At 49.1% G+C, this 26,370-nt stretch overlaps 10 protein-coding genes across 10 annotated transcripts; 5 read left to right on the top strand and 5 right to left on the bottom strand.

Annotated features, from left to right (window-relative positions):
* Window positions 1–1,720: 1,720 nt before the first annotated feature.
* Window positions 1,721–2,203, bottom strand: ASPBRDRAFT_58626 (uncharacterized protein; the record flags this gene model as incomplete). The annotated part of the gene is made up of 2 exons (XM_067627934.1): window positions 1,721–1,932; window positions 1,987–2,203. The coding sequence occupies 2 exons, from the start codon at window positions 2,201–2,203 to the stop codon at window positions 1,721–1,723; spliced, it is 429 nt and encodes a 142-aa protein (XP_067475303.1).
* Window positions 2,204–2,923: 720 nt separating this feature from the next.
* Window positions 2,924–9,481, bottom strand: ASPBRDRAFT_199747 (uncharacterized protein; the record flags this gene model as incomplete). The annotated part of the gene is made up of 1 exon (XM_067621363.1): window positions 2,924–9,481. The coding sequence occupies one exon, from the start codon at window positions 9,479–9,481 to the stop codon at window positions 2,924–2,926; it is 6,558 nt and encodes a 2,185-aa protein (XP_067475302.1).
* An 866-nt stretch (window positions 9,482–10,347) lies between these two features.
* ASPBRDRAFT_58624 (uncharacterized protein) lies at window positions 10,348–11,830 on the top strand (the record flags this gene model as incomplete). Its single annotated transcript, XM_067627933.1, has 2 exons — window positions 10,348–10,464; window positions 10,529–11,830. The coding sequence occupies 2 exons, from the start codon at window positions 10,348–10,350 to the stop codon at window positions 11,828–11,830; spliced, it is 1,419 nt and encodes a 472-aa protein (XP_067475301.1).
* A 657-nt stretch (window positions 11,831–12,487) lies between these two features.
* On the top strand, window positions 12,488–14,005 carry ASPBRDRAFT_58623 (uncharacterized protein; the record flags this gene model as incomplete). Its single annotated transcript, XM_067627932.1, has 5 exons — window positions 12,488–12,718; window positions 12,767–12,896; window positions 12,950–13,073; window positions 13,137–13,591; window positions 13,668–14,005. The coding sequence occupies 5 exons, from the start codon at window positions 12,488–12,490 to the stop codon at window positions 14,003–14,005; spliced, it is 1,278 nt and encodes a 425-aa protein (XP_067475300.1).
* A 665-nt stretch (window positions 14,006–14,670) lies between these two features.
* On the bottom strand, window positions 14,671–16,934 carry ASPBRDRAFT_134708 (Zn(II)2Cys6 transcription factor; the record flags this gene model as incomplete). Its single annotated transcript, XM_067618639.1, has 4 exons — window positions 14,671–15,180; window positions 15,230–16,061; window positions 16,117–16,791; window positions 16,849–16,934. The coding sequence occupies 4 exons, from the start codon at window positions 16,932–16,934 to the stop codon at window positions 14,671–14,673; spliced, it is 2,103 nt and encodes a 700-aa protein (XP_067475299.1).
* Window positions 16,935–17,531: 597 nt separating this feature from the next.
* ASPBRDRAFT_47564 (alpha/beta fold hydrolase) lies at window positions 17,532–18,761 on the top strand. The gene has a single exon (XM_067625878.1). It carries the CDS (start codon window positions 17,677–17,679, stop codon window positions 18,535–18,537), a length of 861 nt encoding a protein of 286 aa, XP_067475298.1. The 5' UTR covers window positions 17,532–17,676; the 3' UTR covers window positions 18,538–18,761.
* A 360-nt stretch (window positions 18,762–19,121) lies between these two features.
* Window positions 19,122–21,456, top strand: ASPBRDRAFT_47563 (uncharacterized protein). The gene is made up of 10 exons (XM_067625877.1): window positions 19,122–19,501; window positions 19,566–19,608; window positions 19,662–19,825; window positions 19,873–20,067; window positions 20,118–20,293; window positions 20,350–20,427; window positions 20,483–20,689; window positions 20,744–20,811; window positions 20,870–20,965; window positions 21,029–21,456. The coding sequence occupies exons 1-10, from the start codon at window positions 19,220–19,222 to the stop codon at window positions 21,241–21,243; spliced, it is 1,524 nt and encodes a 507-aa protein (XP_067475297.1). The 5' UTR covers window positions 19,122–19,219; the 3' UTR covers window positions 21,244–21,456.
* A 564-nt stretch (window positions 21,457–22,020) lies between these two features.
* Window positions 22,021–24,526, top strand: ASPBRDRAFT_210448 (uncharacterized protein; the record flags this gene model as incomplete). Its single annotated transcript, XM_067621905.1, has 5 exons — window positions 22,021–22,025; window positions 22,082–22,152; window positions 22,223–22,454; window positions 22,515–23,932; window positions 24,002–24,526. The coding sequence occupies 5 exons, from the start codon at window positions 22,021–22,023 to the stop codon at window positions 24,382–24,384; spliced, it is 2,109 nt and encodes a 702-aa protein (XP_067475296.1). The 3' UTR covers window positions 24,385–24,526.
* Window positions 24,527–24,636: 110 nt separating this feature from the next.
* On the bottom strand, window positions 24,637–25,712 carry ASPBRDRAFT_47562 (uncharacterized protein). The gene has a single exon (XM_067625876.1). It carries the CDS (start codon window positions 25,387–25,389, stop codon window positions 24,808–24,810), a length of 582 nt encoding a protein of 193 aa, XP_067475295.1. The 5' UTR covers window positions 25,390–25,712; the 3' UTR covers window positions 24,637–24,807.
* On the bottom strand, window positions 25,506–26,228 carry ASPBRDRAFT_331269 (uncharacterized protein). The gene has a single exon (XM_067623085.1). It carries the CDS (start codon window positions 26,145–26,147, stop codon window positions 25,623–25,625), a length of 525 nt encoding a protein of 174 aa, XP_067475294.1. The 5' UTR covers window positions 26,148–26,228; the 3' UTR covers window positions 25,506–25,622.
* Between the last annotated feature and the right edge of the window lie 142 nt (window positions 26,229–26,370).

Here is a 26,370-nt window from a genome sequence, read left to right as displayed (position 1 = left end):
CCACGGACAGGTGAGACAGACACTGACCTTCGACGACATGAGTATGGGCAAATAGTGCAGTGAAAAGGTTTATAACCCATATCTGGAGCCGGATTAGCCGGAGAAGACATCTTTATGTGGCGTATCCTATCGTCGACGAACGTATTCTCTCGTGCCGCTGGAGATGCTCGCGGCGATTGAAAAGTCGCTTGCAAGTGGAACACCTGAAAGTCCGACCAGCGATTGATGGAGCCTTCCTCGGACCTGGAGGGCCTTCAGCATTCTGAAGGCTCATTGTTGAGATGTCTGCTTTAAGAGATAGGCGACGTAGCGATGGCGTAGGATAAAAAATCCTAAAGGAGAAGAGTGTGAAGGAAGCCTAACCAAGGCGTAGATTTCAGGATTTTGCAAGACAATTCTCCGACTTAGCGCCAGGATGATCTATTTCTAATGACCCCGCATCTTGCCTTAGTTTTTCTCATCTTCAGCTCCCACTTTCTGTCACTTGTCGGATTGAAAAGTAGAAGACACCGATAAGGAGGCATACATTACTGCAATTCTTTCCAGCATTTTCTCCATGAATCTTGACTCACTCAGATTACCGATCTTTGGGCCGAGCCATCGTATTATGAGATGGGGGGGGGTCAACTGTGGACCACAATGAGAGCCATAAAAAAAGCAATATACCCTCTCAGCTGCTCGTTCCCACTTATCATTATGGGCTAAGACAATCTCGGCAAAGCCCGAACAGGTGTCTCCGGCTTCCAGCCGTCTAAGCATCCGAGTAGTGTCCAAGGCACGCTCTTTATTCAAATGGATGCAACAAAGCTTGTGTGTCGAGGCTTCGCCCAGCCATTCTGCGATGTCGCACTCCCCAGTCAAATTTCGGCGATCATGGCACGTGTTTCCAGCCAGATAAAGCAAGTCGGTCCGATCGTATGTAGTAAGCTTCGAGGGAGGTTCCAAGGAGACCGAGAAAGGTTGAGCACCCCGTCGCACTTCGATAGTAGGTGGCCACTAAACCAGTGTGGTGCAGTCACTACTTCGGTAGAGCAGGCAAAGTTCTGCGGTAGAGCCCTCAGGAAGCAGGCTCTTTTCATAGTAGCTATGTGTACTGTCAGCCATGTCGTTCCTTCCCTTAAGAAATTCAGAGAGCCATGTCGCACGATGATTTCGCTCTCGAGAAATTCTGATGGCATTCTGACATGATCGTAATGGACATGAGAGACAATGATAGAATGAATACCAGACACCCCCGGAGTCTTTCATCGAGAAAGAGCTGACAACGTCGGGATATTCGTCAACAGGCATGCTGGTCGTGCAGAAACGTTTTCGTGAGGAGTAATGTCGACCTTTATATTCCCGCAAAATGCTTAGCTCAATCCCCAAACTCAATGCCCAACGAAGTGGGATAACCTCGGGTAACCCATGGGCTATAAAACTTGACACTATAAACTTTTATGTCCCTGAACATATTGATCAGATCTCCACAGGGACGGCCTCGGCCAGCCAGTAGGCATGTCTAAAGATAGATGGGGCTCTTAGAGGCCATTAGTGACCCATAGCCTCATTATACTGTATACAGGAGGGGCTTTCTCACCTTCTGTGATTTGCCCCCTTTAATCATGTTCTATCTATATTCACTTATCATTACGTTTACTGAAATAGAAGGTCATTCAATGTTACAGAGAACTCGAAATCTCTTTAATATTCTGCATCCAACAATGAACGATACACGAGTCTATGATCGCTTGTACTCCCCATTCGCGACCATTTCATTAAGGGCCCTCTCAGTAACCTTGGTAGCTTCAATCCCAACAGGGGCACCACAGTAAACAGTGGCCTGCAAAACAATCTCGCTGATCTCCTTCTCAGTAAGGCCGTTCCTGATAGCACCCTGGGTATGAAGAGCCAATTCCGGCCAGGCTTTCACCGCAATCAACATCCCCAGGTCTAACTCTGTCTTAGCCTAGGTCCTACTCTGTCCCGAAAATTGATCTCACTTACTCAGCACGCTTCGCTTCTGTCGGTCAAGCCCCGGTCTGGTCCAAATATGGCCCCAGCACCATTCAGTGATCAGCTCCTGGCCAGGACGCGCAAATTCACTGGATCCGTTGGCTAAGGCTCTATCCACGTAGGCATCGCCCACGACGGCTCGGCGCACTTTTATACCCTCCTCGAAGAGGGTTTCGTGGAGATGGTTAATCTCAGGTTTCTCGGCCATGGTGCGGGTCATTTGGTCGTGCGGTAGGAGGAACGGAAAGTGGAAAAAGGATCAAAAATTGTGATGCTTTCGAATGATGGTAATAACGATGAGAGAGCGGCATCTTGTAGACTATATATGTCTTTCATCATCGCTAGTGGCACTGTGTACCCTCAAGATGCTAGGTGGTTTGTGTTTCCCCCAATCCTGCCGCACCCTCTCTTTCGGACTAAGATCGTCGATTCTAGGGCCGGTTCTCCAATCCACTACTGTATGTTCTCCTCACATTTCCCCAAAACCCCCATTCCTACCTTAGCTCGGGTACCACAAGCAGTGGTGTAACCCTCAAGGTTCTTGTACGTTTATTGATTGAAGATAGAACAAGAGCTAGTCCAAAGACTCTGGTCCAAAGACTCGCAGAGGTTGTTGCCACGCGGGATAAGCTCGAGCCTTTTCATTTGAAGGAAAACCCATCGTCATGGGATGTTTAGAATGCATGTGGCAAAAATGCAATACTCTTTCCAGGAAACCTACCATGCCTGCATCCAGCTTTGTAAAACTTGAGTCCAGAGCGAATATATTAGTGAAGACGTTTTCTGCACAATTTTCTGTTACGATAGTTGCGATAGTCCAAGCTAAGAGTTCCAGACGCGATCTGCGTATTGCAGGCTGCACATTGATGTTATTGGAGACTACTCCTATGTCAACCCGAGTCAAATCTACCATTCCCATTTACAGATTTCAATTAGCACATTGCTCTTCCCCATCCATCCCGCGCCTGGAAGAAGTAGCTGGAGGTGCAGGTAGAAACCCAACGCTGACAAGAAACTCAGCGCCCATCCTCACAGCCCTCTTCAACCGCAACGGAGTATCCTCGCATCCCTCGGAAACCCTACTTGCTACTCGCTCGTCCCTCTGCAAGGTTGGAAATATATGCTTCAATGGCCAGAGCGGATGCTGCTCCCTTGTAGCTTCGACATCCGCATCGACAAGAGCCATCCACAAGGTATGACTTATCCCTTTCATTTTGTACCCCATATCCTGCAATATCGCCCAGAACTCCCTCCAGGACATACCAACCGTAGTATATTCATCGCCTAGAATACCGCTCCTCGTGCTGAATGCTGCCTCAAGAACTGCCTCTGCGCTACTAGTGGCATCAGATATGAACAACCACCCTTCCGCGTCCTCGGCGTTGTATACACCCAGTTTGATACAAGTAGCCACCAGTCGCCATATATAGTCTGTCGTGTTGGAATATCCCTCCGTTGGTGTTCCGATAACCCATCCTGGGTTTAGAACAGCAATATTTCCGCTTGCAGCGGAAGTAGAGCTGCCAGGTAATCGGCGTGTTGCAGCGCGACGCACAACTGCCTCGGAGACCAGTTTTGTTTGGCTATACTGGATAGCATTGGGAGCGGATAGCTCCGCTATGACATCTCGCTCTTCACGGGCTTTCCATGGGCGACCACCAGTGATATAGACGAATCTCATTCTAGGACATCTCAGTGCGACTTGCAGTAACTCCATGGTTGAGCCAACATTGGCGGCCTCTAAAACATCGTACCCTTTCGTCCAGTGCACGATGGCGCCGTTGTGGATGATTACATTTGCTGCTTCCCCACGAGTGAGCGTGTGCCAGCGCGTTGAGTCAAGTCCAAGTTTGGGCAATGATAAATCTCCCCGCCAGACCTCTAGCTTCTCCGAGTGGTGCTCGGTCCACCAGAGTGCTTCTATAGCTTTGTTAATGGTGCGCTGCCTCGCAGCGTCATCGGTATCACCACGGACAAGACAGATCACACGCCTAACGTGACGATGTTCAAGTAATTGGCGGAGGATTTGAGTTCCTAGGAAGCCGTTCGCGCCGGTCAAAAAAATGGTGAAAGGTCTGCTGTCTCTACATATTGGTGGTTTATTGAGTGTTGGGCTCAATCTGCCTACGAGTGTGAGTTGAGCAGCCAGTATATTAGAGTCATGTCGATTTATTTCTTTAGCCAGATTGATGCCAGTTGAAGGACTCTCAAGTGAGGGCTCGGCACCGCACCTTTGACAGTGGAACACATACTGGGCCAGGCTTCTGATACGGGTTGTCTTGGCCATCACGTGCTGCATTTCAATATGGATGCTGTACTGGCGTGAAATGAATGAGGTGAGTTCCATCATATTGACAGAGTCCAGACCGGATGAATGTAGAGAAATATCTTTATATCCAGTTTCTGTGCTTGAGCCTCCATCATTGACCCACGACGGACGCATAGAATACACCTTCTGAGCTATGGTATATGCAGGCTGCTCATTCTGCCAGATCAATTCACCTGGAGAGGAGTCACCGTTCGTACGTAACTTATACGTGTCATTAAAAAGATGTCCTTCTCTTGAGAGCAGTGAGCGGCCTATCTCACGGAGCTGTCTTCGGTCTATCTTTCCCGTAGGTGTCAAGGGGAGTTCCGACATAGAAACGAAGACGTCGGGCACAATAGACAGACGATGTGATATCCGTTCTCTGACCACACCGGCCATTGGGTATGGCTTGGGAGTGTCTGTTGTTTCCTCGCTCGCGGGCAAACCATGGTCATCCATGTGGATGAATGCTACCAGCACCTGTCTCGGCTCTCTCTCACTCTCAAGCACGACGACTTCGGCCACAACCTGAATCGCTCTCGTTGGTAAAGAAGCCGAAATATGATACTCTATGTCACCGAGCTCTACGCGCTGGCCACGGATTTTGACCTGGTTATCCTTGCGGCCCATGAAGGTCAGACTGCCATCTTCGTTGTATTGAACTAGATCGCCGGTTTTATACAGACGACCACGGCGACCTGCATAACTTGGCGAGCCCCTGAGCAGCCATTCAGGACCTTCCACGAATGCTTCTGTTGTCTTTGCTGGATCGTCCATATAGCCTAAGCCAACAATGGGACCTTCAAGGAGTAACTCGCCGGTGCATCCAGGCGGTAATAGGCGATTGTGATTCTCAGGATGTACAATCCACGTTGTCACGCCCGCACCTTTACCGATCCGCATAGCCTCATCTGCGTTTGATGGACGAGCGTTGATAGTGCTTATCGGTGTGCACTCAGCAGGTCCATAGGTGTTTATGACCTGCACATTGCTTGACCGCCAGCGATCGATATCTCTCCGTGTGACAGGCTCCCCTAGCAAGATCAACGTCTCCAGATCGTATACTCTTGTCGGGTCTAGCAAACGTGCCACTGTTGGGGTCAAATTGCAGATAGTAGGCCGCATAGCAGCTATAGCACTACCAATATTACCCCTGTAGCTTTCCTGCGAAGGTATGCACAGACATCCGCCGACAGCAAGTGTGGTTAGGATATTATGGATTGCGGCATCAAAAGAATACGATGCAGCATCCAAGACTCTAGACTTGGTACTGAAGTTCAAAAGCTTGGACTGATAGCGTCGTGCAGAGCAAAAGCTCTCATGTGACACCGTCACTCCTTTGGGTGTACCAGTGCTACCGGAGGTAAAGACTGTATACAGTATGCTCGAGGGTAGTGGCAACTCTTCCATGGCACTTGCTGAATAGCTTCTCATATAGCCTGAACCCTCCGATAAGTCTGAACCAACTGGTACAATCATCTGTGATAAGTGACGGCTTAACTCCATGTTGGCTTTAGAGGAAAGCATTATCTTAGCTCCTACTGTTTGAAGGATTGAGCGCAATCGAGACTCCGGCAGAGACGGGTCAAGCAACACGAAACCTGCGCCCGATTTCAGAACTCCGAGAATGGATACAACTGCCCACTTTGATTTTCCAAAGCAAAGGGGAACCACCTTATTCGGTCCCAGGAGCGTTGGTCCAGTTCCAAGTCTAACGAGCTCGGCTGCCAGTGTCGCGGCGAGGTGGTCTAGTTCAGCATATGTTAGGTTTCCATCCCATGCATGAACTGCCAATGCAGTCGGCTGCTCCTCCACCCGCTTTTCAACCATCTCATTGATGGTTGTTTTCACCGGGGATGGGACGGTCTCATTCCAACTCCAAATGAGATCAAGACTTTCCGGAGGCACTAGGGCAATATCTTTTATTCTCTCATCTGGTCGTGCTGTGCCGAGCTGCCTTATTGCAAAATCAAGACCTTCTAGTAATTCCTGGACGATCCACGACTTTATCACGTTCGAGTCAAATCTAGCATTGACATGTCCATTTTCAAGCTGGACCTCCAGTACAAGCGCATAAGTGTTATCCCATTCCGGGCTTTCTTGCGTTTCCCACTTCCCGAAAGTATCGTCGGCCTTAGCAACTCCGTCAGGTTGAATGATCAGAAGTGTTTGGAACATGCATGCCTTGCGGGCATCGGGACTCGATTTGGCAATGTTTTGTAAGCCGAACTGCTCGAAAGGGATCATGCTCGTCATTTGCTGCTGCATGGCTGCTAGATATTCCTTGACGGTCTGCGACTGTTGTATCTTGACGTACAGGGGAATTGTGGCGATTGTTGGACCTACAATCTCTTCAATGTTGGCAATAGGAGCGCTTCGGCCTGATGTAGTGATTCCAAACACGACTTTGTCTGAGTTGGTCCAGCAACTGAGAAGAAGAGCGCAGGCCGAACGAACAAGCATGGCGGGTGTAACGCCTGGTGTATGTATGTTCAGCGATGATAGTATATGTGTGATTTCACTGTCGGTCTTGACCCGCTGTGCAGATGACGGAAGCGATGGAAATGGTGCGCAGTCACAATCAGCAAGAGCATTTCTCCAGTATTCATCAGCGCGTTCGTGGCTCTGGCTCCGGATATACTGTATGAAGGCCTTGAACTCTGACTGGGTCGAGCTCACAGGCACGCCATCATACGCATTGCTCACCCTTTTTAGCATACGTGGCATTGACCAGCCATCATACAGAGCATGATGAATGGTCAACACAAACCACCGGCGATTGGCTGTGTCGTCTGTGACAATCGCATAGCGTACAAGGGGCTTCCCCAAGCCCATCGGGACTTTCTTGTCTATGTCCAAATACTGCTGCAGTCCTTTCGCATGAATCCATCTAATATCTTCCCTCAGGACGACTTGTAGGAAGCCCATATCGCTATGTTGTATGATCCTTGTTCGTAAAATGGGCGTGCTCCGGGCCGTTGTATCCCACGCCCGACAGAAGTCTCTAGTATCTATAGTCGGATGCAATTCCAGAACTCGTTGCATCATGTATGTCCCTGGTTCCTTTAACGATAGAGACAGAAGGCCTTCTTGTAGGGGCGTGCATGGATATGCGTCCTCCACTGTATCAGGATCGAGCTGATACTGGACCACAGTCTCCTGGAGAAGTGCTTGATTCCATCCATTCTCCAAGAGCGAGTAAGGGAAAATCGTCTCCACGGAGCTCGCACGCTCAAGTCGACACCGGCGCTCCAGACCATCAAGCGTAGGATACTGAAACACCTCACAAAACGTCAGCCCAAGGCCAGACTTTTGAGCCTTGGATACAACCTTCATCGCTGCAATCGAGTCACCACCTAACCGAAAGAAACTGTCATGAAGCCCCACAGACGTCGGGTCAATAGCAAGAACATCCCCCCAAATTCTCTGCAGCTCAATTCCCACATGAGATGTTGGTTTCGCCTTGACAACGTTGTTTCTCTCCCTCACGGATTGCTGAAACCACAAAGTACCCATTTCGCGGAGCTTTTTCCGGTCCAGCTTGTCTGACACATTTCTGGGCATTTGACGTATAGACAAGAAAATAGATGGTATCATATATGTTGGAAGGCTCTCGGCTAGTATGTGCATGACATCTTGGGGCAGATGAAATATCTTCAGGGATTCAACTTCAGCTCCTTCGGTATCCACCCAAGACTTTGGCTGGACGAAAGTTGTCAAGACTGCACTTGATTCCTCTTGCTTGACTACAATTGTATCGACGATAACCTGCTTTGCCTCTGATAGGTGCTGCTCTAAGCAAGACTCTATTGCTCCGAGCTCCACTCGCTGTCCGTGAATCTTAATCTGTGTATCCTTGCGCCCGACATAGGTCAGGCTTCCATCATTGTTATAACGTACAAGATCCCCTGTTTTATACAGACGTTGTCCACGTCGTCCTGGATGACCGGAAGTACCTTGCTGTAGCCATACTGGGTCATGAATAAACACGCGTGCGATTCTGTCCGCTTCGTTCAAGTACCCTTCACCCACCAGTGGCCCTTCCAGAAGTAGTTCACCAGTTTCGCCAATGGGTATGAGACGGTCGTGATTATCTGGATCAACGACCCATGTCACTAGTCCTGCACCGTTTCCTATTCGAGTGGCTTCCTGCGGACTCGCCGCGATGTTGTTGATGAGGGCGTAGGGAGTACATTCAGATGGTCCATAAATGTTGAGAATCCTCGCATTACCCCACCAGCGTTGAATGTCTCCGAGGCCTAGAGTCTCACCAAAGAACAAGATCGTATCCAGAGTCGGGACGTCATCAGGATTGAGTAGTCTAGCAACGGACGGGGTTAGCCCAATAGCATTTGCACGGAGAGACGTTATGCTTTGGGCTAAGCTGTCTTTGCGGTCCTGCTCGGAAGGTACACATAAGCAGCCGCCAGAGGTGAGAACTGTGAAGGTGTGGCTAAGTGATGCATCGAAGCCATAGGAAGAGAAGTCATAGAATCTTGTTCTACTTGTGAGTTCGAGGAGTGGCAGTTGGTAGTGGAGAGACGATGCATAATTGGTGTGCGTTATTATAATTCCTTTAGGTGTGCCCGTGGAACCAGACGTAAAGGTCAAGTACATGGCTGACGATGGGTGGACTAGAGGCAGGTCGTCCGTTTTCATGACATTCAGTTCCACGAAGAAGGTTTGATTTATGGCAATAACCGTCTCAGCCAATGATTCCGCGACGGCCTTGTTTAGAACAGACGACAGGATCAAGTCAGCCTTCACGCTTCGAAAAATGGCCTGGAGACGTTGTTTAGGGAGTGATGTATCCAGCATAACAAATGCCGCACCGGCCTTGAGCACACCCAGCATAGCTACAGTTGCCCACAGCGACTTCTCGAAGCAGAGAGGCACAACCATACCAGGCCGTACTCCACAAGAGATGAGCCAACTGGCAAGTCTAGTGGCGAGTTGAATTAATTCCCCATAGTGCATCTTGCCGTCCCAGGCACAGATAGCCATTGCTTCAGGTTGTTCTCGTGCCTTGTCTTCACATAGTTCATGGACGCAACGCATAACCGGAGTGGGGCATATCTTGTTCCAAAGCCATATTCTTTCGAGATCACCTTTCGACATGTTCTCAAAGGCTGATCCATTGGCACATGTTTCTTCTTGCTGATGTGTCATTTCTGACATAATTGGAAATGACACTGAATGGTTGTAGGTTGGTTGTTCAAGACTTTCTCTCAATTTGCTCCTTCTGTCACACAAAGCTGAATTTCAATGGTTCTCTTCTTCGTGTCTCGCTTGGATTATTGGGTCGTTAACAATCTGTCAGATAACATTGCAACGCAACTGGGTGGTTATACTTCTTGTCCCACGGTATATGAGCGCCCACTTGTATGCAGAGCAACGTCAGAATAGAAAATAGGCCTAAGGCAAACTAGGTGTCAATGAAGCGGACTACTCGGATCAACAACTGATAGAGTCAATCGGTCCATAAAATAGATGGGATTTGCAGACGCTGAGTACACATGACCAAATGGTACGTGCTAAACGCTGCCTGGCTTCAAATCCTGCTCCCAATAGTACCAACAAGAAAGCAGGGAGATATTTGACCATAGCAGTTCTTACCGTGTTGTCCAATAATACCTCGAGGTATCATTGTGCTGGATGATCCCCTGCTGACACTTTAACAAACTTGGATAATAGGGATTGTTCGTCCTTGCTTTCCTTTGCTTGATTTGACGACACATGATGCAACGTGGGAGCACAGAAAATGTCACTTGTCATGAGAAATCAAGTTATCAATGAAACATGTAACTCGTGTTACACGGGCTTACTCTACTCGCTTAGCAGATTAATCAGAAGCAAGCATCCTACCAGAACGGATTCGCGTGCATCTCTCCGATGCTAGGGATGGACTTGCAGGGGTATCCAATGACAGGTCTAGACATACTTCACTTGGCTATTTATTCACCCCACAGATTGACTAAATGTCAGATCAACCATCCTCTTGTTGAATCTTCGAAGTTTATTATTTATTGCACCTTCTGGCCAATATGCCTGACTGGAACGAATTATACACAACAATTGCCAAAGGAGAAGTATTGATGCCCGATGATGATGGGTATGCGGCTAGCCTTAGGAGATGGAGCATGGCGGCCGAGGTGAAGTCTGTCAGCTATACCCTGATTCCATACTAAGTCGTATTTGTCATCGTGATAAACTAACTCTTCTCAGGCCGTGGTAGTAAAGCCGACATCTGCTGAAGAGGTAGCTGCAGCGGTAAAGTTTGCTACCGCAAACAAGCTCTCCCTGGCTGTTTGTGGTGGTGGTCATTCAACAAGCGGGGCGTCATCATCAGAAGGCATGGTCGTACATCTTGGGAATATGCGAAATGTCGAAGTAGATGAATTCAACATGACTGTGTCATTCCAGAGCGGATGCCTGTGGGCCGACATAGACACGGCCTTAGAGGCCTGTGGACTAGCTGCCGTGGGAGGCGCGGTGAATCACACCGGGGTTGGAGGGTTAATCCTAGGTGGTGGTCATGGATGGCTGACAGCCAAGCATGGTCTCGCGATTGACAATCTTTTAGGAGTGCAGATTGTTACAGCTGATGGCTGCATCCTTGACGCCACTGAAACAGAAAATCCAGATCTGTTCTGGGCTGTTCGTGGGGCTGGAGCGCAGCTTGGGATCGTAACACGATTCCTCTATCGTGTCCACCATCAGGGTCCTGTCTGGAGTGGAGTTTTTGCATTTGGACCGGGCACCCTGCCTGAACTGGTGGCATTTGCCAATGAGTTTCACGACCGAGATAATCGCGAAGGTCACTGCTTGACTATTGCGATGGGCCACACGCTGGACGGGACAGCCCGTATCCTCACTGCCGTTCCACTTTATCAAGGACCAGAGGGGAAGGCTAAGAGCTACTTTTCAGGACTTCTTGACATGAAACCTATCACAAACTCGACTAGAATGATGTCCATCGCCGAAGTCAACACTTTACAAAACCCATTGTGCGAATACGGGATGCGCCGTCTCCAAGGCTCCGCAAATGTCACGATGCCCCTGCAGATAGACGCCGTTCAGACAATGGCAGATATGGTTTGGTCATTTCATGATCGTCATCCAAACGTAATCGTTTGCTCTATAGCAGTGGAACTCTTCTCAACACACAAGCTGCGCGAGATTCCCCAGCATGCTACTGCGTATGCCAATCGCGGGGACTACTATGATGTTGTCACCATATTGGGATGGACTGACCCCGGCCTTGATGGGATTGTTCGCCACTTCAATTCAGGTTTGTGCACAACGATACGGAACATGAATGGATATGAGCGTCGACGTTACTCCGAAGGGGAGCATTGCGAAGCAGGACCAGTGGGTCGTTATCTAAACATGGAGAATGGGCCCGTAAAGCCTGCTGACGCATATGGGGCCAATTTGGAGAGGCTGAAACAGGTGAAAATCAAGTATGATCCAGAGAATATTTTCCATAAGTGGCATGGCGTGGTTGGTCGATGTTCCGACGAATAATGGAGAGCCGGTGATTTCGGTGTCTATACATGGGACTCTGATTGGGTGAATTCTTCTATCAATGACATGAATTATTTTGTGTACTCTTACTGCCTAGGGTGAGCGTACTCGCCACTATTCCGTAACTAGGGCTCCTGAAGATCTCAAACAGCATAGTAGGGTTACACATACTGAATAGAGTTGATAGAGGTAGGTCAGAAGACCGATACGAGTTACAAACCCTCCGTGAGCAGCATTGCGCTTCGAATTTCAGAAGCCTGTCAAAACTATCCGTGAAGACCAACTAACCCTTTCGGAGTCAGATAAATCTCTCTTACGATGGAATACTGTCTATCACTGGCGGAAGGGTAGAAGCTGACCGCGGAGACTGAAGTCGGAGGGAATAGCGAAGTCTATTACAAGGCAGTGTTGGAATGAACATGTATGGTTCAGATGGAGACAGCTCAAGATGCACAATCCCAGGCTAGCCTTTGAGACTACCAACTTCGGTTAAGGGTTCCATAAGCAGGACCGGGGATCATAAGATGACACCATTTGCCCATCTTCCTTTCTCACATGCTCTGTCAGCTTTAGGAGTAGCAAACAGATCTTTGCATCAACCCCTCTTCATAAGCACCTCATGACGCCTCATTTTCTTCTTTTGCCATGGCATAAAACATGGACGCCACAAACACAGTACACCATCCACCTCCCCTCGATCTTTCCGTCGCTTCGCGTCCTAGCAATCTTGAGGATATTCCCAGATTACTGAGCGAAATCACTAAAGATGTCGAACAATTGAGTAGTCATTCCGATGACATACGCAAAGACGCCATCTTCAAATGTCGGGCATTATTTCAGGCCCTATCGACCCACCGAGAGATCATGGCCGATCACTGCTGGGGACAAGTAACTACTTCGGACCCCAGATATTTCATATAATACTAACCGCAATAGATTGGAGCGATGATGGCTGTAGGATTCGGTGTGGACACAGGGTTATGGGTTTTGATGGCCCATAATGGAGATAGACCGCAGAAGGTTTCGGAATTGGGCTCTAACCTTGGGATAGAACCGAAACTTCTCAGTAAGTTCTATAACTATTAATCTATGCCATGGACCTCATTAATATGATTACAGCTCGTCTTATGCGCCACCTCAGCGCCATGGGGCTTCTCAAGGAGGTCGAGGAGGACGTATACCAACCCACCAACTACACCAAATCCCTCAGTCTCCCGCAGATCGGCAATGGGTATCTCGGTCTGTGAGTATACTCTACGACCCTTTATATAATATTGTAATGGCTGATACGTCTTCTCACCATTAGAACAGCATGTACCAGCGCCGGCTGCTTAAGGTTCCACGAATATTCCCGCCAGCGTGGTTGGACAAACCCAACTGACCCCCAAGACACATCTTTAATGAACGCATATGGCACCGACAAAGACCTCTTCAGCTGGGTGCATGAGCGAGGCTATGGGAAACACCTAAATGACTACCTAGGGGGCTACAATCTCGGTCGCCGGTGGTGGATGCACCCTGATGTCTATCCTGTGAGGGAGAGGCTCATTAATGGCGCTGACCCTAGCCCGGATACACCTTTTCTCGTGGACATCGGTGGTAACGTCGGCCACGATCTCGAGAGATTTCGGGCTGCATTTCCAGATGCACCCGGAAAGCTCATCCTGCAAGATCTGCCCATGATGATTCACCAAATCAAGGATCTGGATCCGTCTATCGTGCGTATGGAGTATGACTTTCGGGAAGAGCAACCTGTTAAAAGTGGGTTTACCTCACCATGTGGGGATGCTTTTCATATGAGAGTTCCAGGCTAACTAGAAGTGAAAAATATCTTCAGGTGCTCGAGCTTACTACATACACTCGACTCTGCATAACTGGTGTGACGATGTGTGTGAAACACTACTAATCCGCGTAAAGGAAGCTATGAAGCCTGGGTATAGCAGGCTCTTGATCAATGAGTTTGTTGTGCCGGAAACGGGAGCCCATTGGGAGATTACTGGGCTTGACATGATGATGTTAGCACTGTTCTCGTCTGAGCAGCGCACGCGAGTAGCGTGGTATGACTTGATTGAGAGACGGGCGGGTTTGAGGATAATTCAGATCTGGAGCGCTGGTACCGGCGTGGAAAGTGTTATTGAGTGTGAAGTTGTCAATGATGAGGGAGAAGAGAAGTAATATCTTGCCATGCGACCGGCCTTTAAGTGAATGATTGATTGAAGTTATATGTTGTATGTCATGAAGACGTCGCTGAAGAGGTGCAAGTTGCGTAAAGACTTCTAATACATGGCATATTATCATGAAATGCCCCATTTTACATTTGGACCAGGTTCTTCAAATGGATAGTAACTCGAGTGGGGCTGGAAAACATGTAAATACTATAGCATGATGACGCATGTCAGTTCTACCACAGCGCATATCATGTTGTTGAATGGGTTACCTTTGGATGACGGCACAGCGGAGACAGCCTCCGTCCGCTAGACTTATCCGAAGGTTCTTTTCCGGGCTCTCGGACGCACATGAGTTATCCGAAGACGTCTCTCAGCCACACAGCTGGAGCCGGAAACGGAAGTGCTATACTATCCATAAGAAGGAAGAGAAAAGAATTACAGGAGGCTCGGCGGTAGATTTATATAGTGGGAGTAGGTGCCTTGCATTTTATTTGATCAGAATACAATTTCCACTATGAATCCATACGTAGTAAAGCACTATCCTGCTGCCTGAGTCTCACCCACCGCCCATGCTATCCTCAAAGCTACGAAGCATCGGAAACACCCCTGCTGGTATATAATGTAGGAATTTCAATTTTTTTTTTTTTATTCATATTAGCACCGGTCCTGGTGTCAATTTTCCGCGTGAGAAAAGAGAAAATCCAATTCCCCCAGACCTACAATCGCCAAAGAGTCAAGTCCTTCCCAGTCCGCGGAGCCTGATAGATCTGGCATAGGAAAGCTATCTTCAGCTACACCGTCTCCCCACTGAGAAAGATTGTAATCCATCATGGGAGGCATTAGGCTACCGCCCTGTAGCGCGCCACTGACATTCGTGTGATCCACATCGAGCTCATTCGGGCGGATAACTTCCTCTGAGTTCCCAGCATCTGGGATCCTACGGTCATGGGGTTCAGGCTGATTGACGGCCATTCGCGCCTCTTGGCGAAGCTCCTCGAGAACAACGACATAGCGCTGCACGAAAGAAGACTGAGAGCTACAGCTGGCGAGATCTTGTTGTGCGCACTCTCCTGTTCGTAGATATTTGAGATACTCTTCCTCTGCATTGCCTCTCTGGGCCGCCAGCTGGATGACTCGGAAATACAAGATCATGATTGCGGAGAATGCATAGTAGTGTGTAAACTGTCCGTCATCAGCCCACACCAACAGCAACGGGATGACCGCTACGTACCCAAAATGTGCTATACATACGCCGCTTTTTGCAGAGTTCGCGGATAATCGCAGCAATTCTCATGGCCGCATCAAGACAGATCTCAATGTAATCATCGACTGGTTTATTGGATGAGTCTTCACGGGGTCTTTCGCGACTGATGTTGCCAAAGTTTCGCAGAATAAACGGTCTGTAAAGGAGTAATTTTGCATGATAGAATGCCAAGTTAAGCACTGTATATTGGCGTTGGTATGTCAGCATCAAAAGGTCAACATTCGGAGTGTCAAGAAAGCTGGAAATCTCCTGGCGCCAGCGGGTAAGCTCAGCGCCATGTTGAGCGGCGGCAGATATTTCTGCTTGTGAGCCACCCCTGCGAATGCCATACATATCGTGCAGTATGCGACCAATAATGACAGACAATCTGGCATGGTACAGTGGGGCAAGCATGATACTCTGGGATGTCGACACGGGGGCGCTGATATGATCCCTGAGGATTTGCGAGTCATCAGCAACGGTTGGGAAGTCCTGGTCAATGTCATCGTCATGAAATATCCGAGGCCGACCTAAAGCAGCACTCAAATAATTATCCAAGCTGTAGGCACACCAGAAGACGCGCTTCCGACATTCAGCTTCGATATGATCGACTTTGGCACCATTATCACGCCTTCGCGCACGGTGTAGACCAATAGTCATGGCAAGTCGAGCGGTTGTTCCAAAGAGGCTCCAACAGTGGTTGATGCGTGACTGAGACAGAAGGTAGAAGCACTGGGCCAAGCGTGCCTGGACACTCGTTATTCGCACGGGTCCTGTCTCGGCTGAGAGCTGCTGTTCCGAAGCTGCAAAGTAGCCTGCACTGGCCATTTGTGAGTTGCCTCGAGCCTCTTGGCAAGAATTTTGGGCCAGCGAACCTACTAATCACAGATCGGGCAGACGATTGATCCCTATCAGGCTGGCCTTGCTTTGCTTGAGCGAAGACCATCAGAACCACTGCCCTTCTTCCCCGCATACCAGGACTGACAGCCTCAGAGTCTCGCACAGCACGATAGAATTCCTCAACCCAGCCTTCAATTTGAGGCTGATGGAGAAAGCGATGTGTGGGGAAGGCAAAGTCAAAGTACCGAGTGACGAGCGCATTAGCCTCGTTCCGTGGAGGTAATAGCATGAAGGCCGATTCGACCTCTGGAAGTGGGGAGTCTCCGAAGGTAAAAATTGGCGTGTTAACTGGCAGCGCAACATATTTATGAAGCTTCCGCTGTGCTCGCAGGAGAAAGGATACCCCGGATGAAGGGCCAACATAGTGACCCTCCAAGTCGGTTTGATGCTCGGGTGAGGCACGAGATGCCGGAACCTCTACCTGGCTGTCAGGCATGTCATACTCCTCCAGTATTTGCGTATATTGTAAACGAGGCGGTCTCCCCCCTTCAGTCGCAAGCTCCTGCTGCTGCTCATTGCCCTGCACCGGTGGCTGAGTGATGCGAACCTGAGGAGGCTTGCCCCTGTTATACTCGGCCGTGTACTCGCACGCTTTACCAGTTTTAAGGCAACTGGGACAGGGTAACGTCCCACTACAGCGCAGCTTTTTCCTGGGTTTGTTGTGTAAGCTGAGACTTTGGGCGTGACGGCCCCCAGTATGAGCTCACCTTTTGCATGCATCGCAGGCACGTGTAACTCGAACGCGCTTCTTGGAGCTTCGCCAACTGCTCGCTGGACTATCTTGCAACTCCATATGGGATGACAGTCGGACCCAGATTACAGAGTTATCCGACAACTGATTTCCGGGGGAAGAAGTGACATTCTTCATATCCGACAGACGCGACGCTATTGATCGGCAAAGAGAGAGTTTTGCGGGGTAAACCTCGGATTATTCCCTGCCAGGCTTACTCTTTGCCGATTTTCCGCAATCATGGTTGGTGTTTAATGTCTGTCTATCTCTTAGCAATCCCATGATGCCTTGAAATCGAGACTGATCGTCGTGGTCTTCCGAGTCATCTTGCCGAGCACCGCATTAACTAGTCGGTTAGGCTACCCAGCTAAGCTTCGGGTGGAGCCCGCTCCAGACTGACGACCCTGGTTGCTCTGAATTTAAATAGAACTAACATTGTATTAACTTTATTCGTCCTTCTCTCACAGAACCCTCATTTAAAATGAGAAAAGGGTATTTACTGACATTGTCTGAAATACAATCGTATCATAATAGAGATCTGTCCTTTATATTCTCCTGTAGGACTTGCGTCTGACCCTAGACTGAATGCAGTTAGCATAGCTTAGATATGAGATTTTAGCATCATCCCTTTTTCCTTGACTCATCATTGTCTGACTCATTACAAAATTATAACTAGTTAATCAGCGGATTTGACTACCAAAATATCTGAACACATGAATACAGGTGAAATAATTGTGTGCCAGCAGTTGCCTTCCGTTCCAATACCTAGTTATTCCCTCGGTTAATCTACCACACCATCAGCACCATGGCAGCCAAATGGCAAGTCACTCGGCTTCTCCACGGCGTTCGAGCCATCGTCGGGGGTCAAGGTCCTCCTGTAGTCCTCATCCCCGGCTGGCCACAGACAGCAGAAGCATGGAGTGACATGTTCGAGCCCCTATCCAAAAACTACCAATTCTTCGCCCTCGACCCTCCAGGATTGGGTGAATCCCTTCCTCCCGCGAATGGCTACGACACCGCCAACGTGAGCAAGATCATGGCCGAAGCCATCCATGACGCCTTGAAAGAACAACCATATCATCTGATCGGCCATGATGTGGGTGGATGGATTGCGTATCCATGGGCTGCTCAATTCCAATCCAAAATCAAGTCGCTCAGCATCCTAGACGCATCGGTGCCGGGTTTCTTGCCCCAATTTCAGTTCCCTTTGTCTCAGCAGACCAACTTGCGTCTGTGGCAGTTTTCTTTCAACGCACTTCCTGAATTGCCGGAAATCCTGACGCGCGGTCGTGAGCGGGAACTCCTGACCTGGTTTTTCAATTTGAAGACGGTTCATCCCGATGGCATGCACAAAGATCACTTCGAGCGCTATATCCAAGCCTATTCGAGACCAGGAGCGATGAGTCGCGGATTCGAGTATTATCGGGCTTTTGAGACTAGTTCGAAGCAGAATTTGGAATTTGCAAAGAATCCACTCAATATCCCTGTCTTAGCTTTGGGTGGCGAGAGCTCTGTTGGTGCGGGCATGGTCGATTTGGTCCAGAAGTTTGCGGCCAATGTTTCCGGGGGTGCGATTCATGATTGTGGGCACTTTCTTCCTGAAGAGCAACCCTCTGCTGTTGCGCAGAGATTGCTAGAGTTTTTGGAGGAACACCAAAAAGAGTAATACTTTAACTTCCCATGATAATGTGGTCGGTCGGGCAGAGATCTTGAGAGAAGCTCTCTTTCATCTCTGGTGAAAGCTATGTATACGCTGGGAGATGTGGACAACAGAGTGGCGAGGATAGCGGATAAAAGCAGCTCTTGAGCTGGAACATTTGTACCCTGTACGCTAGCTTGGTTGACTCTTAACAATAGTACCATTGAACAGTAATATTTCCTCTCGAGGACGTTTGAGTCGATTGTCTGCGTAGATATTCGTTTAAACTTCAAATGTGAATTGAAAGTCTAGTCTACATACCCCTGATTAAAGCTTATTGCAGAAGCGTCCCTATTACCTCTGTGCTCAGATACTCCTATCCGGAAAATCCTCGGATATGCACTGAAATGCCCATTCTGCCTAAAGTTGGTTGTTTTCTCCCGCTGCCAAGGGCCTCAACCCCGCGTGAGATATCCGAGGAAGTCTTCATCCTCCAATCCGGTTGGTGGCTTACCACCCCACGGGGTAGCTTCATGCATGCATAATCACTCCAAAATCGGGCATGCTCCGGCATTTAAGGGTAAGCCGGCATATCCTCAGACGTTCTCTTCGCTTCCATTGCTCTCACCCAGCAAACATCTTCGCCCCTGCGCATCCCATTGTTTATTCTGTTCAAAAAGCTCCCAGTTCTGTCTGTCAATCACCTTCTATGGATAATGTCAAGGATTCTGGGACCGAGCACGTCGAATTCCCCGAAATGGGGGACACACTGAAGGATTCGGGCACTGTTGCAGTACCAACATCCCTGTTAGGCTTGACGCCAGAAGAGATCCAGCGACGGGAGACAAAGCTTGTCAGGAAGATTGACCTCAGGCTACTCATCATGATGTTGGTCATGTATATTTTGAACTACTTGGATCGCAACAACATTGCAGCAGCAAAGCTGGCCGGTCTGCAAGAAGACCTGAATCTCCGAGGTGACCAATATCAGGTATGAGAGTCAACAAAGCTATGAATAAGAAGTACAAGTCATTCGAGGAATTGACACGCCACAGGTGTGTGTCAGTATTCTGTTCGTCGGATATCTTCTCATGCAGGGTCAGTACTCCCGTTGTGTTCACCTTTGCGGTCAGACCAGCTGATTGGCACAGTTCCATCGAACCTGATCCTCAACAAATTGGGTAAACCCTCGATTTATCTACCAGGTTGTATGGTAGGGTGGGGTATCATTTCGTGTTGCACTGCCGCCACCAACAATTTTGCTGGCTTGGTCGTTGTTCGGTTTTTACTCGGATTCGTCGAGGCTGCATACTTCGTAAGAAGCCACCGATCTGCCTTCTGGATATTCTGCTGACCAGCCAGCCCGGATGTCTCTATCTTCTATCAGCCTGGTACACCAGGAAAGAATTGGGAAAGCGCACCGCGTTGCTCTATGCAGGTTCATTGATCTCAGGTGCATTCTCCGGTCTGATAGCCGCTGGTATCACGAGTGGCTTGAACGGCGCACGAGGTATCGCTGCATGGAGGTGGCTTTTCATTATTGAGGGAGCACTCACGGTATATACCATCCGTCTGAGCGTAGAACTTGCCGGTAACTGACCTTCTAGATCTTCGCGGCATTGGTCGCATTTTTCATTGTCCCCGATCTACCTCGGACCACTTCGTGGCTGACCGAAGATGAAAAGGTTCTTGCGGCATGGAGACTTGAAAAGGACATTGGCGAAGATGACTGGGTTGATAATGAGCATCAAAGCATGACCAAGGGTGCAAAGCTCGCTGTCACGTAAGACCATCGACCCTCTATTTACTTCGGTCAATCCGCTCATGATCGTACGACAGGGACATCAAGACTTGGCTACTGCTGGGCGTCATCTACGGCTGCACTTCCGCCGGATGTGTGACAACATTCTTTCCCAGGTATGAACTATCCCTTGTAACATTTTGAACATGTGGTCTGATTGATAGCATCTAGTGTGATGGCTGGACTTGGGCGAAACAACATTGATACCTTGCTTCTGACCACACCTCCATATCTAATCGCTACCCTTGTGGTGTTAGTGCATGCCTGGAATGCCGATCGAACAGGCGAGCGATACCTTCACATCGCACTCCCACCGGTCGTTGCCATTGTGGCATTCATACTAGCTATGGCTGGTAATAACTTCGCCGCCAGATATGTGTAAGTGAAATGTATCCTTTACATTAGGAAACAACTAACAGAACCAATCCTTAGGGCGATGTGTCTAATGCTCGGTGGCATATATGCTGGTTACGTCGTATCCCTGGGATACATTTCAAACAGTAAGATGATTATTGCCTGATCTAACAAGACGCATAGTATAGTTACTGATAATCGCAGTCCTCCCGCGCCCTGCCGCAAAGCGAGCTGCTGCCTTGGCGTTCATCAACTGTCTCAGTAATGTGTGCCAGATCTACATGCCCTATCTTTACCCCGGTAGGTACTCTATGCAGAACTGTCAGCCAGTTGCAATCTGCTAATACATGTTGTGGTTCATAGACTCCGCATCACCTCGCTATATTGCTGCATTTAGTGTCAACATCGCCTTGCTTGCGATGACAATCGTAATTGCCACCATCCTTCGCATCTATCTGGGTAGGTTGAATAAACAGCTTGATGAATTAGAAGGTGTTGTTCTCGCGCAGGCTCGTGAGAATGAAGAACATGGCTTGCCTGGCCGGGCAGTGGTAGAGGGTTTCCGATTCTTGCTCTAGTGCTCAGCATTTGGCACTGTTAGTTCAAGATTATAACCAACTTTTCTTGGTTAGCATTATATTGTGGCTGGCGTATATGTCCACTGTATAGAAGCACAAGTGGCACCCTGGATACTCACCTTATCTACCAGACTATGGAATCCTGAACTACAGCCCAACTAGAACAGATCTTTAGTAGCCATAACTAGATAGTCATAATCTGTACATTCGGCAAATATGTAAACATCTCAATACTTCACTTTCTTCAAGGGCCAGGTCATGCATTCTGTCCGGCTGAATGTTGACATACCTTAGCCCTTCCCCATCCGAGCATACCTTTCCTGGGACTAAAAATATCTCCCAACAAACTCTATATCGCTACTATAGGATTATCATTCTATGTATAGAAGCCGTATCCCGCGCAGTCTCACTCTGATAAGCACGTAATATCCTTATCTTCAGGATCTAAAATTAGACCTGGTTCAGACGGTGGCACTAAATACGCCCCACTGCTCAGCTGCCAACCTTATCCAACGCTATTCTATAATTCCACAGTTCTACTATACTAAGCAAGTGGATCCGTGTCTCACTACTATTATAGCACTATGTGGCAGATAAGCAACATATTGCGCTGGAGAGGGAGGGCATCGGCAGAGGCAATGTATAAAATCACTACAGGCCCTGTCTCTCAATTGCATCGCTAGCATCGTGACATCCCTCTCATTCAGCTGTACGCTACTTTTACAAGTCACCATCTCTTTCTTGCCCATCCCTCTTGTGTAGCGTAAGCGAAGCAACATGTGGTGAGTGAGCCCGACTCGAATTTATGCGGATCTCGCAGAGTCATTAACGGAAACAGTGGAATCTTTGGCTACGTGAACTATCTCGTGGAGAAGAACCGAAAGGAGGTTCTTGACACCCTTCTCAATGGTATCGTACAGCAGCAGTCACCTTCAAATCATCGGTTGGTCTTATACTTACCGAAGATACACACACACAGGTCTCCAACGCCTGGATTACCGTGGCTACGACTCAGCCGGGCTTGCCATCGACGGTGACAAGAAGAAAGAAGTGTTCATTTACAAGGAAGTCGGAAAGGTCGCAGGGCTGAGGAAGCTTATTGCGGAGGAGAAGCCCGATCCCACCAAGACCTTCGAATCTCACGCCGGCATTGCACATACTCGTTGGGCGACGCACGGAGCGCCGTCGCGAACCAACTGCCACCCCCATAGGTATGCTTCCAGCTTTATGGACTGTTAATGTAAGACCGTAACATTGATCCCTCAACCTAGGTCCGATCCTACCTCGGAGTTCGTTGTAGTCCACAACGGCATCACAACCAATTACAAGGAGCTGAGAACCCTCCTCGCGAGCAAGGGCATGAAATTTGAAACCGAGACCGATACAGAAGCCATTGCCAAATTGGCGAAATACATCTACGATGAAACCCCCACCATCGAGTTCCCTACCCTTGCTAAGGTTGTTATCCAGGAGCTTGAGGGCGCTTTTGGTATGCTCATCAAATCCTCTCACTATCCTCATGAGGTTATCGCCGCCCGCAAGGGCTCCCCGCTCGTTGTTGGGATCCGTACCCAGGGCAAGATGAAGGTCGATTTCGTGGATGTTGAGGCTCCTCGTGAGGATATCATGTCTGCCGAGAGCGTATCTCACAGCGAAGCAATGAACCTGTCGCAAGGACTGAACCCAGGAAGCGCCAACCCTGGCACCTCCCTCGCACCCCCAGATAAAACCTTCCTTCACCACTCGCACTCGAGAGCTTTCTTGTCGGACGATGGGATACCCATGCCAGCAGAGTTCTTCCTATCCTCCGATCCTGCTGCCGTCATTGAGCACACTAAGAAAGTTCTCTACCTGGAAGACGATGATATCGCGCATGTCCATGACGGCCAGCTCAATATCCACCGTATCTCCAAAGACCTCGGCACGTCGAACGTCCGTGCCATCCAAACCATTAAGCTCGAACTACAAGAAATGATGAAAGGCAACTTCGACTACTTCATGCAGAAAGAGATCTACGAACAACCCGAATCCATCGTCAACGCGATGCGTGGTCGCCTCAACGCCGAGAAACACACCGTGACTCTCGGCGGCTTGAGACAATATCTCTCCACCATCAGACGGTCCCGTCGCATCATCTTCATCGCATGCGGTACCTCGTACCACTCCTGCGTGGCCGTCCGCGGGATCTTCGAAGAACTAACCGACACGCCAATCTCCGTCGAACTAGCCTCCGATTTCCTGGACCGACAAGCCCCCGTCTTCCGTGACGATACATGCGTGTTTGTCTCTCAATCCGGGGAAACGGCGGACTCGCTCATGGCGCTGCGATACTGCCTTGGACGCGGTGCTCTAACCGTGGGTATTGTCAATGTGGTGGGTTCCTCCATCTCCCTCTTGACTCACTGCGGTGTGCACGTCAATGCTGGTCCGGAGATCGGCGTCGCCTCGACCAAAGCCTACACTTCCCAATTCGTGTGTCTGGTGATGTTCGCCTTGGCGCTTAGCGACGATCGCACGAGCAAACACCAGCGTCGGATTGATATTATGGACGGACTCGCCAATATTTCCGAGCAGATCAAAGAGGTACTCAAACTGGATGAGAAAATCAAGACCCTATGCATGAAGTTCAAGGACCAGACGAGTCTGTTACTCCTCGGTCGTGGAAATCAGCACGCCACTGCTCTGGAAGGTATGTCTAGTGCCCCCCCTACTTCTCCCGTATGTCTTAACTCCTAAAAGCTAACAAATACACCTACAGGAGCCCTGAAGATCAAAGAAATCTCCTACCTGCACTGCGAAGCCGTCCTCTCTGGCGAACTCAAACACGGCGTCCTCGCTCTCGTCGACGAAGCCCTCCCCCTCGTGATGATCCTAACCCGCGACGACAACTTCTCCAAGTCCCTGAACGCCTATCACCAGGTCGTTGCACGTAACGGCCGGCCCATCGTCATCTGCAATCCTGGCGACCCGGAGTTCCCTAGTGAGAAGACTGATCGGATTGAGGTCCCCCGTACGGTGGATGCGCTGCAGGGTCTGCTGAATGTCATTCCGCTGCAGCTTATGGCGTATTGGCTGGCGGTGGCGGAGGGGCTGAATGTGGATTTTCCGAGGAATTTGGCCAAGTCGGTTACTGTTGAGTAGGACTTCAGTAGATCTGTACGGTAGAGGTAGATGGAAGGGCTGAGTATATCTTGTATAGTAGCAGCCAATTCCATCTATTCTTGCTTACGTTAATGTCATGCTTCGAGCTAGTTATGTTACTAGAATAGTATCTGGATTCGGCTTGTCACCAAGTTGATGATTCCTCACGCCGTAAAGCAAAGGTACTCGCTTACAGGAGTAGTAAGTGTGGATACAAAGGATTGACAGTGCTAGTAAAGATGGAGTAGCACGTAAGATTGTTCAATTCAATTCAACTCATGTTCTTATACCTGAGGTTAGCGGGTTCACGGAGACCTACTAGTGGCCAGTTCCCTTGCATTCCCCGTTCGCCACTCCAAAAGTAGTACATGTAAACTCTACACAGAGGGTATTAAAGCTATAGAACGACACTATCAAGCACACCTATGCATCGTCCGTTTGGGTATCATGACTGCTAAGGCAGATCAGCTTTTCCACTACGTTATCCTGGTAAGTTGATGATCCCCAGTTCAGTATGCTTGACAGCTTAGTGACAAAATCAACCGCTCTCTCTTTATGCGTTGTCCGCCACATGTCGATATTGGCCATGCAGTAACTGCCGTCTGCCTCATCCCAGAAATGAACCCAGAGCTCGCAGGCAGGTCCTTCCGTGGTTACAGAGAATATAAGCAGCTGGTGAGTATCTAACATCGACGGCCCCTTACACGCCTTATACAGTTGCTTCAACATTCCTATTGCCGATGCACCACCAACCGCTGCTTGGTTTTGTGCCTGGTAGAGATTGCCGCCCGTTGCACCGGACTTTGCTTCGACAAGGAAAAATGGGAAGCGTAAGTAGAGTGGGGTCACTCCAGGATCGCTAATGAGACGGCGAAACTCTTGAAGGTCATTTAATAGATACTTTGCATTTGCGACCTGGCGGGAGCGTAACGCATTTGCCAGTGATTCATCTGCGATGCCCACACATATGTCGGGTCGGGGGTTCTTTAGGAAGAACGGGGTCATGGGCGTTTGTCCAGACGCTGTTGTAATGTCTGGAGCTTGTTTGCTTAGAGTCGACTCATTTTGACAAGCGGTCTCCAGAGGAGGACCCCCTGAAGGAATATCGCTTTGGGAATTCTCTAGCTCTTGACCTGGGCATTGGTCGCCTGGCCGCTTTCTAGGCACAGAAGGCTGGGGAAATGACGGTTGGTGAACTTTTGGTTTGATGTCAGATTGCCATTCTATTATAGACCCTGTCAGTTCCGCAGTTGGTGACTACTAGTATACAAAAGAATTTTGATACCTCTGTTCTGTGCGAGTAGTAAGTTCGAGGGCATCAATTGTTCCACGATATCGTGCAAGAGCGACGTCCGATCAGCTTCTCCAGCTTGGGCGGCCGTGAGCTTCATAGATTTCTGTTGGAGCTTTGAAGCTAAATCTCTAAGGGTGGCAGCATTCGCAGTGGGTGTTTCAAGAGCGATGTTGATTCGGTCTCGTACACCTTCCGGTACGTTCACATCAACATAGATACCTGCTCGGGATAATGTTCGCGAGCGATAGGTAGACTCGCTCAGCTTTTGTGGGCTCGAGGATCGAGATCGGGAGGTAGATGTTATAGAAGGTGCAGGGAACACTGGGTTCACGCCCGATGCCATATCAAATTGTGCCAGATACTCCTCCGTTAATGGAAGGCTAGTATCAGGAGTGAGATCCTGCGATGGTCTGATTTGCTTATCGCCAGGGTCGTTTGCCGAAAAGGCATACTCCGCACTTCGCTTCATTTTGATCCTTTTCTCTCTATATGGTTTTAATGGAAAGGACACGGGCCTTGTTCTGACGTGGCATAAACTGCGTTGTTGTTGTTGTTCCCCTGCAATGATGTTTGTTTGGCCGGGGGGTTCCTGCCCAAGGTAGATGATCTGATTGGCAAGTGGGCTTACTCAGCCATGACTCATCGAAGGGTTCGATCCGCAAGGCTGAATCAAGCGTTCACTCGAAATAGTC

The sequence above is a fragment of the Aspergillus brasiliensis genome, assembly GCF_001889945.1.
Source record: "Aspergillus brasiliensis CBS 101740 unplaced genomic scaffold ASPBRscaffold_14, whole genome shotgun sequence".
Classification (NCBI taxonomy): Eukaryota; Fungi; Ascomycota; class Eurotiomycetes; order Eurotiales; family Aspergillaceae; genus Aspergillus; species Aspergillus brasiliensis.
Note: the sequence above shows the minus strand (reverse complement) of the source record. Positions and strands in the feature narration are given on the sequence as shown.

Coding starts and splice junctions, on each gene's coding strand:
- ASPBRDRAFT_47564 (XM_067625878.1), top strand. CDS start 17,677: ATGGCAGCCAAATGGCAAGTCACTCGGCTTCTCCACGGCGTTCGAGCC.
- ASPBRDRAFT_47563 (XM_067625877.1), top strand. CDS start 19,220: ATGGATAATGTCAAGGATTCTGGGACCGAGCACGTCGAATTCCCCGAA. Junction 20,068..20,117: donor TTATTGAGGGAGCACTCACG/GTATATACCATC, acceptor CTGACCTTCTAG/ATCTTCGCGGCATTGGTCGC. Junction 20,294..20,349: donor GGTGCAAAGCTCGCTGTCAC/GTAAGACCATCG, acceptor ATCGTACGACAG/GGACATCAAGACTTGGCTAC.
- ASPBRDRAFT_331269 (XM_067623085.1), bottom strand. CDS start 26,147: ATGAAGCGAAGTGCGGAGTATGCCTTTTCGGCAAACGACCCTGGCGAT.
- ASPBRDRAFT_47562 (XM_067625876.1), bottom strand. CDS start 25,389: ATGACCCCGTTCTTCCTAAAGAACCCCCGACCCGACATATGTGTGGGC.